Here is a 15,822-nt window from a genome sequence, read left to right on the forward strand (position 1 = left end):
CCTTGAAATATGAGTTCAAGCACTAAAAATATTATTTATAAAGTTTTACATATTATTTTTAAATGTTACCAAAACCAAGTAAAATGTTATGACTTCTAATATTTATGACAAAAAATTTAGATTTTATCAAATTTATTTATTATTTATTTATAATTAAAACAAAGAAATAACTATATAATAAAATATAAATAATAAATAAACTTGATAAAATCTAAATTTTTTGTCATAAATATTAGAAGTCATAACCTTTTACTTGGTTTTGGTAACATTCAAAAATAATGTGTAAAACTTTATAAATAATATTTTTAGTGCTTGAACTCAAATTTCAAGGTACTTGTTTGATATTTATGGCCACTTCAGTGACCATCTTGATACCGTTTTGAGTTCAGTGACCAACTTGATACATTAAGCCCACTTCAGTGACCAACTTGATAATTAACCCTTTCTTGAAGTAGTTTTTTGAAATTTAGCTTTTTGAATCGAAACTTCTATTTCAATCCGCTACCTTTAATTCCATTTCAATTTTGCCTCTAATTCTATTTCAATTCGCTAACTCTAATTATATCTCAAAACCTCAAATGTTTTACACAGCGTTTAGCTTAATGCTAAAGGTCAACTGACAACTGACACCTCACAAGCGTGTTTTGATGGATAAAACCGTTTTTATGGTTTTCCTGAATGCTAATTTTGTAGAGCACATTTTGATTTTGCAAATGTTTGTGGAAAACAATGATGGAACTGGAATCAGATGGGTACAGAAGAGAGTGCCCCATTGTCGTAACCAGGCTTGGAGCGAACACTCATCTCGCATATAAGACTGCGAGTTATGACCACTCATCATATCCCGTTAGCTGCCTGAAGGATCATGATTCTTCAAGGGGCTCAGTACGCTTATTTATAACCAGGCGGACCAGTTTGTTCGCCGCAGCCCGATGTGGGACGGACTATACTGAACAAGAGGATGAGATGAACTTTGAAAGCTCTACTAGGATGTATAGCTTTACCTTCCTTGCCATTTGTTTTTCGTAGAATATTAGAGAACTCTTCCATGAATCCTAACTAAACTCCAACCCAATGAAAGAAGAACCTTAAAATGTTTTAAAGATGTACTTAATTAATTAACATATAACTAGCCAAGAAAATATAAAATTTTAGGTTTCAGATAGCTTGGAATGTGTATGTTAAGAAGGACTTATATAATTTATTGATATTAGACCGTTGGATGATACTTTCAACGACAGCATTATAACGATATTCCGTTATGAGTGTTTTCTCCTGCTGAACAGATAAATACTCATTTCACTCGACAAGCTCTGAACAAGTAAATATCAATTTCTGTCATATAGTTAAAAACGTTGAGCAAATAAATACTCATTTCAGTCTCAAGGGAAAAAAACGCAGTGACCCATCGGATAGTCCCCAATACAAGTCCTTCATGTCATGCACATGGCGGACCACGACCCGAAAATTTAATAGCATGTCTTGCAGAAGAGAGAAAGCTGATGAGCATTGAGCATATATGAGGAGGATTCAGGAGTTTGAAACTTGAAAAACTTTGTATGAAGCACAGTTGACACGCATCTGCACGATAAGAGAACAAGGAAAGTCGGTCGCCAAGTCAAGTGTTACCTCCCTCCACGACGCTTGACATTTCTAAAAAAAATCTATGAAGCTCGATTAAAAATAAAATATCTTGCCTCCCTGTGAATATTCAATCTGTAATATTTAATGCGTCAAATGACCGGTATTACCGGGCTTCGAGAAGTAAATAGCATCAGTATGACAAGACCAAGTAAAAGAGGACCACTACTGATCAGCGTATGAGGAGACAGGAGTTTAATGTCTGGCTGTGTGTAACTGTGAAACACAGTTCACACGCATCCGAAACACGTCATTCTAAGTTGTAGATAAGAGAAAACTGTAAAGTCGGTTCTTTCTGTCCAATACGTTTCAAGATTACAACTAAGGCCGAGTCAGCATTACCCAACGGATAAGCTAAGAAGCAAGAATCTTCTTACTTTCAACTATATAATAATTCAAACCACCTCAACTCCACCTCATTTATTATTCCCATCCGATCTCTCTATTTATTTCTTCACATCTCCCCTTCAATCTCACATTTTCTCATCGCATTATATCCACATTCTCTCAATTATTATTTCATTCAATCCAATGGCCTCTCTTTTCTCCATTTCAACTTTCCAAATCCCAACTTCCACTACTAGTCCCAAACTTGCTCCACCGAGCGGGGTAAGGCTGCGTACATCACACTCTGTTTCCGCGGTTTCATCAACCGCGAATGCGGGTAGGAGCGGGTATTATAACACGTACATTGATCAATCAATGTCGACCAATGCATCATTATACGAAGTTCTAGGAATTCAAATGGGAGCTTCACGTCACGAGATCAAATCAGCGTACAGGAGTCTAGCCCGAGTAATGCACCCTGATGTTGCATCATCCAGCGGACGAGGTGACTCGTCCGCTGAGGCTTTCTTGCGGATCAGTGCAGCTTATAATACTCTGTCTGATGCGCAGAAGCGCGCCGAGTATGATTTACAGATGTTAAGGACTAGGTCTCCGTGTTATTCAGCATCAGCTGTTACTTCAAGGCATAAAGGCTACACGAGCCAGAGATCATGGGAAACTGATCAGTGTTGGTAGCTCAACTCGGGATCGCTTAGTCATTAATTATGTAAATCGTTTATTAGGTAGATTTGATAGTATAATGTACTAGTACAACCTTAGTGTTGTCGATAAGCTCTCAGTAAATATTTTAAAGTTACTGTTTAGCTTTTCTTTCTGTTAGTACTACGAAAGTACTGTCTCAGATTCAGCACTTGAATTTTCGCTTTTTAATAAAGTGTATAGATGTTGGGTAAATATTTTTGTTATACATATATTTATAAACGATGAATTAACATTTTAATGCCTTTGACAATAACGAACTTTTGTGAACACTGAACAGGATCTAGTTTGCCAGTTTAAAATTCTTTGTTTCTAACTGGTAACGGTCGAGAGACTCGGCATCTTTTAGCAACTGAATGATTAAATCGCAGACCGACGAGGCAACAACTGCTATAAATTTTGTTTCTGTAATCTGTATTACCACAATTCACCCCACACATTTCTCAACAAATAAGCTGTACAGGCTTTGTATCAGAAAGTGATTGTAGAGAATAGTTTACACAATGACTGTAAATAATGTCTGCTATTTAGCTTAAGAAAATATACAGTTTGAATTGAAATTTATGCAAAACCATTTTACATTGATCAATGCTGCTCAGTTGAAAGACATTTCAATTGTTGAAAAATGCAGGCTCTACTGTACAAATTCCGCATTTAGCTCAGGATGAAGTCCTCCATTGCATCTCGATCTGAATCATACCATTTTTTGAATCAATGAGGTGGTACCTCTCGTTTATCCTCTTGTTCTTTATCACGTCTGACAGGTATATGTCTACGTAACCCAGTGTTTCCTATAGTAAAATATGTTGAATATATGAGTTGATTCAGATCATAAGCATTGCTACAAACAGTTTAAATAAAACATCTGCAATTATAAAATGGCCACTCGAATTCAAGGTGTTCCACTAACTCAAGTTCTCTAAAGTCCACCATAAAATATAATATTTGCATTTTATTCTGACTTATTTTTATGGAGATCATAATGGAGTTTGTTACGTATAAACAGATGTTGTTATCTGTACCTTAGGATATAGACTCATCCTGCTTGAAGTACTAACAACTTCAACATGAATCCTGTCGTTAGTAGGTGGCTCCTCCAGCATGAATTGGAACTCCTCGTCCCATCTTGGATCCCGGTTCTTCTTCACTGTCTGCAGTGATCAAGGAACAAGCAGAGCATTTTCAAAAGTGATTTTGTTATGATATACTATGCTATTACAAGATAGGATTACCAAAATAAAGTACCCAGTACTAAGACTCTGAGAGTATGCAGAGCATCATAGATGTAATTACCTTGGTTTTTTTAACTTCTCCTCTGAATAATAGACGAGCTGATGGATTCGTGTGGTTTTTCCCTTCAATACTTTGACCCTCGTGAATAATAATTACAAGCAAACCACCACCAGCAGGTGTTCCATCAGGAGCCTTTTGCACCTCGTCAGAATTCTCAGTATCAAGTGGAATCTCACTACCCTTGAAAGGTTTGTAAATTGCTTCAACAACAAGCTGACCACGTAGTTTTTCATTTTGAACATCCCCAGGGTCCATGTTTTTCCGCAAATCAAGAGTTAGAACTTTGGATTCATCAGGCAAAAGATCCTTTATCGGGACAACATTCATACCCATTTTGTCATGTGTGCCAACCTGAGCCCGGAAAAATGTCCACAAATGATAATTAAAGGCTTGACCTCGTCAAGGACAGTGTGTGTGTGTGTGTGTGTTTTGTCAAAACTTGCTTGCCTTCCACAAAAAGAAGCATTTAAATGAGAGGAAAAACTGTTACCTGCTCCCAGTCATACACAACAATCTCCAGAACCTGAGACTCAGGATCCTTGACAACTACATGGAATTCTTCATTCCATTCAGGGTTCAAGTTTTTGTGTTTTACTGTTGTTTTCTTCGATGGAAGTTTGTCTTCGCTAAGCTTTAATTTCACATAAGGATCTGAAGCACCCAAAAAATCTTTCTTTTTAAGCTTTAGTGCCCTCACAACCTTCACTTGGAGAATGCCTACAGGTCTCTTGGCGGCCCTGTCAGTAGGCAGCAACAAAATATATTTGGTCTGAGCAAACGACATGGTGATGCCTGAGGCGAAGACTAGAATGTATGCACTTACTTTGCAGGATCCATTATTTGCACTTCAAGTGCTTTTGGCCATAAATACATATTTGCAACCTGGTCCTTGATAAGATCCTGGAAGAACGGATTGAGAAATCAGAACAAATGTTGAGGAATATTTTGAGAAGTTATACGTCACAAAAACAATAAACAATAATTAGGTAAAAAATTAGTTGCTGCGCTGCTGGAGCATAAAATTTCTACAACTTTGTTGAACTTCAAGAAGGTTAAACACAAGTCTATCCAAAGACAATAAGAATTTTGACAACATAAGCCTTATGATAGTACCTGGACAAATCGATACAAGCCTGGAATGGACATTACATCTGCTCCAAGCAATTTTAGTCCAAAGTCAACATGAGGCTGCAGATTAAAAGTGAAAAACTTGGAGAAGCAGAAGTTCACATGGAAGTAAATTTAATTCAATCAGAAGTATATTTAGAGTTTCCTTTACCTTCTCCATGAGTGAGACTAAGATTTTTGCAAAACAAGGAAAGTTTGGAACTAATGGCTTCAAGGTAACACGTGGACAAGCAAATACTTGCAAGTCAACCGCCTGAAATGCACCAGACCAACATTACTCACAGAAATTAGGAGTCCTAATGTATAATTTCTGTGTGTGTGCTTTCCGATACCTGAACAGTGGCTCTTAGCCCAAACGCCTTTATTGCTACGAGGACATTTGGGTTCCCTGCCCACTTCAGAGATGGTTCCATTATCAATTCCTTTTCCGCAGTGGTATAAACTTTCATTCCTGAGATGAAATATCACTGACTGGATGAGCACAAAAATATTGAGGACATGTCGTTGGCATTCAGCTTAAAATCTCAAAATCTTGGCAGAAACAATTTATTTCCGAGTTGCAGTTTTAACTTGACATCTCAAGTACTTGGAAGAAATATAAGATCTATAGCAGGATCCATCAGTAACCAGGATTGTGTGCATACATTAGTAGTTAGTGGTTACATGTAATAATCGGAGAAATGGAGAGTAGCTTAACCTGTTAGAACAGGAGGTAGGCTTCCTAAAGATAGAACTTCAAACTGAACTGAATCAATTTTATACTTCGGAATTTGTTCGGCAATAATGGGCTGTACAATAGTCTTAACAGTCTTGCAAATTGCCTGAAAATTATGCACCAGACATCTCAGCCATAGTATGGAGAATGTGAATTTAATGAAAGCATAAGGGGTAACAACTAAGAACTACCTTGTCCAAATAAGGCCACATGGTCTCGATGAACTTATTTAGCCAATCAACCTGAATGTAACTGTAGAATATCAATGTTGAATGCAACAAGAGAGATAAAATAATCAACTGCAATTTCGGCCCTCGTGTTTTTACTGGAACTACATAAAACTGTTCAAGGAGATGCTTGAAACAGTAGGAACTTACGCGGTCATGGTCTGGATATTTGATCCAAACTGGTAGCTCTTGGATCAACATCTTTAAAGCTTTAGAGTCTTTCTCATCCAAACTAGGAACAGTAGGATTCTAATGATCAAAGTGGAAGAACCACGGTGCAGAATAAGGTGAGAAATGTAAGTTAGTCAATGACAAGGCAAAGCAGAGGCTAGCAATTTGGTACATTAGTAGCATTCAATAGTTGCATATGAAATTTTATAAATTTGTTCACTTGCATAAGCACATACTTAAACTCACACCACACACACACATAGGTCAATCCAGATAGGTAGTTAAAAGTTAGAACAAAAGTACACTGCCAAAGATACTCATAAGTCAAAACACTGCTATTGATTTGTTATAAGCTAATATGCAGATGCAAATCTTAATCACTTTACATATAATATATGCAAACTATTTAACAGAAGTTGTAAACAAAGTGAACATGCAAGAACTGACCTCAACATTAGTAGGCTGGAAATAGATGAAGAGATAATAGCCGATAACAAGGCCAATTGTGATTCCCAGTCCAAACCCAAAAATTCCCATAACACTGGTCACAATACCCATCTCTCTGCTAATTTGTTCTTCTTCTTTTTTCAATCAGATCACCAGAATTCTCCACAACAATTTTCTCACACCCGGAAGAAAAACATTACAAGCTGAAAAATGAAACTTTGATTTCCTTCCAAAATTCCAAGCTTAAAACCAAACCAAACATACACAGTATGGTCTCGGGAAAATAAGATGCATGCAACACAATAGGTTCCCGAGACTTGGATGTCCGCAGAAGATACTCAGCTAGACAAAGATGTAAAAGATATGATCTTTGAGAAAAATCAACTGAAATGTTAAAGAAGATTAATATCCTACCTGATATTCAACTGTTTCTTTAACATACATACATATGTGCATTGAAGCATCCACCAAAGTAGAATAAGTCATGCAATAATAGTGTAGGCTCGTCGGTAGAGTGTTTTGATTGGTGGAAAAAACGAATTTATCATAGTAGGCCACAGAAAATTCTTGAAAAAGAAGTTGCATGACAAAAGAAAACAGAGAAATGGTCCCATATAGCCATTAACCAACTCAAAAGGAGTAGAGTGATATTCAACTAATTATTGATTTGATGAAGTAATATAAAAGGCTCACCAATACAATACTTAATGCGGAATAAGTAGGGGCACTCTTGTATGTTTAAGTCATTGTTCTTGCCTCTTGGAAGGAAAATAGTACTACTCATGTGTTCTAGTATGAAATAAGTACAAAATAATAAGAAATAGCAAGAAAAGTGATGGGATTATCGATATTTAATGGATAGATGTGTGAAAATAGATTAAAGTAGTGGATGAAATTGAGTTTTATATTATAAAATTTTACTATGTTTGAAAAGATTTATAATATAAAGAAATGAGTGAGGGCATCAAAAAAGAAACAAAATCCATGAGCCAAAATTTTGAAAATAGATTTTAGAGTAGAATAAATTAATTTCTATGAATATCTTTTCATCAAATTTTTAAAATATAAAATACCAGTTAAAATTTGATTAATTAAACTTTAAAAAAAACATATAAATTTGGATAGAAATAACAGCCGCAGATCAGGAGAAAGAGACTAGTTTGTGCGTTGGCACTTGGCCCAAAGGGGCTGCTTTGTGCGTTGGCACTTGGCACTATATTGTGCCTCAAAAATATTCACATGGGAGCATTTTTAGTTAGAATCAAATTTAAATGTAGGATATTCTAATATTGTCCCAGTTATTTTTTTAAAATAATATTGTGAAACAGAAAATTCTGATTTAAGACGTTATATTAATAGATCATTTCAATAATAATTTTGTGAAGAGGAAAAAGTTGCGTGAAAAAGGAAAAAAATAAATATTTATTTTATAAAAATATGATAAGGAATGATTATACATTCTTTAAAATTAAAACATAGAAAGTAAATTTTAATTTTTTTTAAAGAGTACTATTATTGGAGCAAGTTTCTTTAGAAATATGTTAGAATTTACCAAACATAGGTTAAAAAAAAAGGAGACAATAATTATTTAGCAAAGAAATACCTCTGTGTATTTATATTATCTTTTTTTTCCAAAATAATATTTAAATCTATTAATTATGATAAAACTAAAAAAAATTCCTTTTATATTCTGAATAATGTATTTATATAAACTTCAGTTAATAATAGATTAAAGAGTAATTTTTAAAAATAATTCATGTTTTGACTGCAGACAATTTTCTTCTCGATTAATTAATTATTTTTCGCTCCTATAAACGTACGGTCCGTTTATCTGCATAAAGCATAATCGGTCCTTTTTAACATTATGTTTTGCCCCAAATCTAACTTATGTTTTGTCTCCGTCCTCTGACATATCTATAGGATATGTTGAGTGATGGGAGTAGCAACACAGATAAAAACATGAAGGGTAAAGAAAATACAAAGAAAGTGAATGCAAAGAAGAAGAAGAAGCGAGGTGGGTCAAAGAGAAAGCTGAGTGTTGACCAGTTATCAGCTTACAAATCAGTCAGCGAATGGGTTTTCTTGGGCCAATCTTCTTCTTCTTCAAACCCCTCTTCATCTTCAGCTGTCTCTTTTGATGATGATTTTAGGGTTGTTTTTAATCCCAAGTTTTCTGATAAATTGGTCTTTGATTTGCACTCTCATTCCATTTGTAGTGATGGGTATTTATCACCTTCTAAGCTTGTTGAAAGAGCTCATCAAAATGGGGTCAGTGCCCTCTTCTTCCTCTCTTAATATACTACTTTTCACTGCTTATCTGTGTGTAATTTTGATGGGGTGCCTTTGTTTTGTCTTAAAGATTTGATTTCTGGCTATTTTTTGCTTGTTATCTAGTAGTATATTATTAGTGTTTGTCTATGTAATTTGATTTTTTTTTTTTTTGTTTATTTGACTGTGTTCTTGTTTGGTTAGAATTTGGCTTGTTCAGAATCTGGTATTTGAGTATTATGTTTTTATTGATTTTTTGTGCAAGATTTTACTGGATGAGTTTTAATAAGTACATTAATAGATTATAAGTAACGCTCTTGCCTGTTTCAGGATTTTAAATTTTGGTGTTTAAGTATTTGGACTTGACTGGCTTATACATACTGACGATGGTTCTCAGGATTACTTCTTTTGGTCGTTTTTGTTTCTCTTATGTTTAGTGAGGTTTTCTTTGAATATCATAAAAATATGTGTATATTAAAAAACCAAGGATGCAACTGCGTTGAATTACCCTAAGAATAGTGAATTTGTTTAATCCAGAAGGTTATCTTTTCCGGTTTTTTTTTTTCGTTGAAATTTATTTTCCTACTTCAACTACGAAGTGCCTTCCCTAGGGCAAAAGAGGGAGGAACAATCTTTAAAAGCCGCGGACTTTCTGGCAAATTGGTAGCTTGTCTTAATTGCTTAGATAAATTGGAGGAGTGATGAAGGCCCTGAAGAGTTAGAGTTGTGTTTTTTTTAACGAAGTAGACTGAAACAAAAATATATAGGCACTTCGATTGGCCTTTAAAGAAGAAGCAACAAGAGTTTCACAGTCATGAATGTTAGTGTCCTGGATAAGGACTGAGAGACTGGCAGATATTTGAAAGTACAGATTTAGCAGCTATTATCAAACAAGCGATCAGTGCTCTTGTGATTTCGTCCAATCTATGACAGAGAAAACCCTAATTAGACATGACACAACCTTCCCAGAATTTACTTACATCTTTTGCTCTCAAGAATTGTAGCCATTTACATTTTACAAAATTCAAATTTACAAGCCATAAATTGCAATGACAAAACCAGTTCAATCAAATAAAGCAATGCATTATCTTACCTCTCGAATCTCGAACATGTATATAACTTCTTTCCAGATTCTCAGTGACCAAGATTTATTAATCCTAGCTCTTCTCGCACAAAAATTACAATTTTTGTGATTCTTATTCTTCACAGTCGGCTGGAGAACTAGCTGACATTTCAGGATGGGGCTTATCGTCTTTCACCATGTTGAGATGCTATCTGTAGAGGGAATTGAATTAATATTCATCTATTTTCAAATTGGAGGAATTTTTATGTAAGAACCTTAAAGTATATCTGTGAACTTTAATATATATATATGTGTGTGTGTCTAGAAGTATATAGCTGCTGGGGTCTGTCCTTGTAACAAGACGGCCAGTTAACTAAGGGCATTGCCTAGGGAAAAAGAGGGAGGAACAATCTCTTCCCACTTGACTTTCTGACAGATTGTTTGCCTGAGCAAACTGCGTAGATGATTGGTTGAGTGTTGAACTGATGATTCCCCTGATAGGTGGGAGTTGCGTTCTATTTAAATGAAATAGATTGAAACAAGAATATATAGGTACTTCTATTGGTACTATATGGAAGAGGCAAGGAGAGTACCACAGTCATGAATAATGGTTCCAGGGTATGGACTTAGCCTGGCAGGGATTAAAAGTTTCAGCTGAATGGGCATTGTAAAACAGACAATTAGTGCTCTCATCTGTTCAATTATCTATGACAAAGACAAGATAAAGAGATAACATTTAATGCCAATATGCACTAGTAAGTCTTTCCGTTAACAGTCATTACCAGATAACTAACCAGAAAATAATGAGAATCAGCTCACATTCAAGTTATGCTAGATAATGTAAGCCAATTGGACTGCAGGGGAGTATTGGACTATCGGTTTCTCAAGGCACTCCAAATAGAAGAAATAAAGACTTCACTTGAGTAATGACATAAAATCTTATCAATGACAACTAAGTAGGAATATTATCCTCAGATCTACGTCTATTAAGCTCCACTACATCTACACGGCCAGATATGGGAAGAAGCCAGTTAATCTGGTGAATATTAAAGTATTCATTGAAGTTATCAAATGATCTCAAGTTGACCAGTGTCGATGTGGCAACACTTATGAAATTAAAGAATAACCATTTCATTCTCATTTTTTTCTAATCATCTCCGGTGACCCTTGCACTAGACAGTAGACACAATGGCTGCATCAGAAAAAACTTCAGATCAACAATTGTCTATATCTCTGTTAGTAGAAAACTAGTATAATCAATTTTAAGCTCTATGCCGTGATTTTACAGACAACCGCAGCTGTTATCACGATCTTTCTATATTCCCTCTCTTTGCTCATAGAAAGGCAATTTCCCAAGGCAACACTGTATTCCCGTGTTAACATATATTCACTACCAAATAGAATAGATCTATTGTAATTCAGCATCTTGCCTCGTGTAAGTGGCAGCCATCACTCCTGACTCTTCTTCTAGTAAAATAATTGTTATATGGACGTAGAGTGATGAAATAAATGCAATTTAATTTTATTTCCAATGGCCGAGACGACAACAATCAATGACATGTATAATTGTGTACAGAGGAGTATTGGCTAATAGTATGTTGTGAACAAAAACTCTACACCATGTATGTACATATCTGTTAATGATCTAATATATACCCATAATTTGATATTATTACTGGTCCACTGTACTAGCATTAACATCGACCTAGTAAATGTAGTGCAATTTTTTAATTAGACCATTATGTTCAGAGCAGGTGAAAGTTCTCTCTCTGACGGATCATGATACAATGTCGGGCATCCCTGAAGCCCTGGAAGCAGCTCATAAATTTGGAATTAAGATAATCCCAGGTGTTGAAATCAGCACAATTTTTTATCCAAGGTAAATAATGTTACATCTTAGTTTATGCTGCTTTTGTATGGAGATCAATGATTTTACTGTACTTTCTCGCTGACAATATAGTGATGACTATTCACTGTTTTCTGTCAGAAAACCTATTCGCACATCCATTTTACACTTTGCGCGAATATAGTAGCAGTTAACACATAAAAATAAAATAATCTTTTCCATTTACGTGATACTTCTGTTTAGTGTTATTAAACACAATATGCGCATAGAAGGGCAAGTCCCCCTGGAGCATAAGCGGAATGCTGGGATTCATCGAAGACAAATAAATTTTCATATATAAATGATGGGTCGCGCTCAAGATAGAACCCGTCCTTAATATAAAACCATAGAACCACTAAGCATCTGTTGCAGAACCCTAAATTATGAATAGATTTTCAGGATCCAAATCTAAATACATGTTTTTTGCATCATTGTGTGTGTTCAAAACTAATTTTAAAATATAATATATAAACACGACACTTTTTGCATATGCAGTTCTGCTGCAAAACCCTTATTAATACTAGAAGGCTCTAAGGGTTCTTAGGCTAATGGTTCTAAGAGGAACATGACCCTATAAATGATATATAATGTAGAATATAGTTAATTTATAGATAAGAAGATATTTAATTGATGAAGCAACTAAATTCATTATCATATAGATCCAAAGTAGAACAATTTAAAGTCAAAGTAACGAAGAATTGCAAAGTTACTCCATTCTTCTTCGTCATCAATATTCACAAAAATCATCATTTTCACTAACATGATTTGGATTTTCAACAAAGTCTTCTTTACAAATCAGTATATACAGATATGTGTAGCTTATATATGTCCAGTTTGATTGCTATAAGGTCCATATGGTTTTTCTATGACCAATTTCCTTTAAAAATGACCCATCTTTACAGAAGCGCGCTTAACTTGCGGTTATAATAACACTGCTTCTGTTTGATACTTTTTTGGGTTAAATGACTATATAGAGGGGAATGTGGAACAGAAGAACCTGTGCACGTTCTTGCGTACTACAGTAGTTGTGGACCAGCAAGATCTGCGGAGTTGGAGAAATTTTTGGCTAATATCAGAGATGGACGTTACCTACGTGCGAAAAACATGGTCGCAAAGCTTAACAAGCTGAAGTTACCTCTTAAGTTGGAGCATGTCGCAAAGATTGCAGGTAGTGGTGTTGCTCCAGGGAGGGTGCATGTTGCTCGGGCTATGGTAGAAGCAGGTCACGCCGAAAATCTGAAGCAAGCTTTTGCCCGATATCTTTATGATGGAGGACCTGCTTATTCTACGTATGTGAATAAGCTAAGACTATTGTTCACTCTTATTTAGTGTTACTAGCCTTCTACTTAATAGGTATGTATTTATTATTTAATACAGTATTCATTTTACTTGTTTTTTGTCTAGGGGAAGTGAACCTGATGTAGAGGAAACAGTACAACTAATACGTGAAACAGGTGGTGTAGCTGTGCTGGCTCATCCATGGGCATTAAAAAATCCAGTTGCTATCATCAGAAGACTGAAAGAAGCTGGTCTCCACGGGTTAGAGGTTTATAGAAGAGATGGTAAATTGGCAGGTATATACATACTGTCTAATATCAATTTTTTTTTCTCTCCTCTTTGTTTCTTGGCTAATTCTAACAATTTTTGCTCAACATAAACTAACCTTCCCGTGTCATGATGCCAGCATTCTAGTTTGCATATTATATAATTTGTTGGGGATGAAGGAGTTCATTAGTCTTTATATGAGTGGAGACAATCCTATTCGAAAGTAGGTCCATAGAATCTTAACACCCCCTCACACTTTCCCAAGTAATGATGCGAGCATTCTAGTTTGCATGTCCTACAATTTGTTAAGAATAGATGAGTTCATCAGTTAAGTAGACAAAATTCTATATCAAAGTAGGTCATTAGAATAATTTCAATTTATTTTTGGATAACTAAATATGTATAGTTTTTATTATTTATTTTTGTGCATATATCTGTATGGGTGGGTTGATAATGACCGTTATTAGTCTTATTACGGTGTCTACTTGCCTATTCAAGCTAAGCCATTCTATCACTCAGATTATATTAATATTTGAACTTTAAAAGCTAATTGTTGACTCATTCACCTTCACCCTTGGCTTCTTAAAAGAGTAACTTCTTTTCATATGATAACCTATTTTGCGAAAGTCTTATTGAATTCTGTCAAAAATTATTATAGTAAATAAATTGTGATGATCTTGTTGATAACCTATTTTGCAAATAGTCTTATTGAATTCTATCAAGAATGATTAGAGTAAATAAATTGTGATGATCTTGTAGAAAGCTAAATAATTGAATTTTTTTAGTTTATATTTAGTTCAGTGGATGACTCTTGAATGGAGTATTGGAGTACTATATGTCCTATAATATATTTATGTTTTACAATATTCTGGAAGTGCATATATAGTACTCTAATTAGGATTCCATCTCAGACTCCTCCGGTGAACTTTTGCCTATATTTATATGTTATTCCTAATAATGAGTGTGCAGTGCTTTCTTAACTGGTATCAACTTGTTATTGAACAGCATACAGTGATCTGGCTGATGCTTACGATCTTTTGAAAGTTGGAGGATCTGATTTTCATGGAAGAGGTGGACAAAGTGAGTCAAATCTTGGGAGTGTTGGTCTTCCTGTGGTTGCTGTGCACGAATTTCTTAAGGTGGCCCGACCAATATGGTGCAGAGCTATACAGGATAATCTGGAAGATTTTGTTAGAGATCCCTCAGGATCCAATTTGGAGGCTTTAACGAGGCTCGGGAAGATTAAGTTCCCTAAGGGGACAAACTGCAGCAAATATGAATTGATTCAGCATTGTCTGTCATCATGGTTGACCAACGAAGAAAGGCTGAATGACGAATTTGAGGCATTGAAGTTAAAGGTGACTCAGGTTTTAATTGAACAAGGCTGGGCTTCAGGCCCTGTAAGAAGTTTGTAGTGATTTAGAATCAGTTAATTCATCAAAAATTTTGTCAGTGATCATTTTTGTAACAATAGCTAGCATACCTGGTTAATTGATTATATTTTGATATTATTTATTGATTATTATAAAAGTTGATTGCCCTGTGAATGTTGGTAGGACTAGAAGCAGGTCAGACCCAAGTTGCATTATACTACTGTTGTAAGACGACATCAAAACGAGGAAGCTGCAAGTTTTGGTAACTTCTGTGGAATTTCATACTAGACTAAGCAGTATGTATATTGATCAATTTGACCACTTTGATTGGTTCATGGTTTTTTTTATTTCTTTCCCTCTTAAGTTTAATTTTTGAACCATTCGTGTTTCTGGTGTTTGTTGGATTTTTTGAACTGGGAATGATAAATAACCTTTACCAGTGATACACAAAATGGCCAGTACTGCCGCCCAAGGGTTGGTTCAGCTGGTTCTTGGTCACAGGTTCGACTCCCGAATATTTGTGATTATGCCTCCTCGACCAGAGCCTGTCGCTTAAGTGTCGTTTACCTTGGTTCACGTGGTTTGCAGGCTATTACGTTAGCTCTGGTGCGTACCCGAAGAGTAGCGGCTACGGGTTTCTAAGTTAAAAAAAATAAAAATGGCCAGTACAAAAGAACTTGTGGTTTGTTTCCATTTTGTAACTTTGGCTGATTTAAATTATTTGTTTAGATAATTTTATACTATAGATGACTTGGGAGTTATTAAAAGATTACAATAATAAGTTTGATAGTTTATTTATTTTAGTGTTGAAATTGTTTTTTATTAAATAAAAATTAAAAATTGATTAAAAAATGTTTATTTTGTCAATTGGTTTCTGGTTTATTTTAACTATTAACTGAATTTCTAATTTATTATATAATATTATATTTTTCAGTTTAAGATCGAAAATAATTTGAAATCTGGACACTAAACTCCAACCAAAACACGCTCCTAAACTATGCTGACGTAAGAAAATATTC

At 35.0% G+C, this 15,822-nt stretch overlaps 3 protein-coding genes and 1 non-coding gene across 5 annotated transcripts; 2 read left to right on the forward strand and 2 right to left on the reverse strand.

The window, feature by feature from the left end:
• Positions 1–740: 740 nt before the first annotated feature.
• Positions 741–846, reverse strand: LOC135151837 (small nucleolar RNA Z279/snoR105/snoR108). Its single transcript, XR_010290748.1, has one exon. It is a non-coding gene; the product is annotated as a small nucleolar RNA Z279/snoR105/snoR108 (small nucleolar RNA).
• Positions 847–2,172: 1,326 nt separating this feature from the next.
• LOC108212168 (chaperone protein dnaJ 11, chloroplastic) lies at positions 2,173–2,664 on the forward strand. Its single transcript, XM_017383898.1, has one exon. The coding sequence runs from the start codon at positions 2,173–2,175 to the stop codon at positions 2,662–2,664; it is 492 nt and encodes a 163-aa protein (XP_017239387.1).
• Positions 2,665–3,196: 532 nt separating this feature from the next.
• LOC108214789 (synaptotagmin-2) lies at positions 3,197–7,180 on the reverse strand. Of its 2 annotated transcripts, none has more exons than XM_017386985.2 (12): positions 6,670–7,180; positions 6,202–6,300; positions 6,016–6,066; positions 5,807–5,930; positions 5,442–5,560; positions 5,261–5,362; positions 5,095–5,169; positions 4,805–4,881; positions 4,472–4,718; positions 3,982–4,332; positions 3,711–3,839; positions 3,197–3,479 (listed from the first exon to the last, which is right to left on the reverse strand). In XM_017386985.2, the coding sequence occupies exons 1-12, from the start codon at positions 6,778–6,780 to the stop codon at positions 3,348–3,350; spliced, it is 1,617 nt and encodes a 538-aa protein (XP_017242474.1). In that variant the 5' UTR covers positions 6,781–7,180; the 3' UTR covers positions 3,197–3,347. The 2 variants fall into 2 exon arrangements, with proteins under 2 accessions (XP_017242474.1, XP_017242475.1); XM_017386986.2 differs by having other exon boundaries at positions 6,016–6,076; positions 6,670–6,720.
• A 1,352-nt stretch (positions 7,181–8,532) lies between these two features.
• On the forward strand, positions 8,533–14,977 carry LOC108210748 (uncharacterized). Its single transcript, XM_017382140.2, has 5 exons — positions 8,533–8,937; positions 11,755–11,879; positions 12,860–13,174; positions 13,290–13,459; positions 14,436–14,977. The coding sequence occupies exons 1-5, from the start codon at positions 8,593–8,595 to the stop codon at positions 14,843–14,845; spliced, it is 1,365 nt and encodes a 454-aa protein (XP_017237629.1). The 5' UTR covers positions 8,533–8,592; the 3' UTR covers positions 14,846–14,977.
• The last annotated feature ends 845 nt before the right edge of the window (positions 14,978–15,822 follow it).

Source organism: Daucus carota, chromosome 3, assembly GCF_001625215.2.
Source record: "Daucus carota subsp. sativus chromosome 3, DH1 v3.0, whole genome shotgun sequence".
Lineage (NCBI taxonomy): Eukaryota > Viridiplantae > Streptophyta > Magnoliopsida > Apiales > Apiaceae > Daucus > Daucus carota.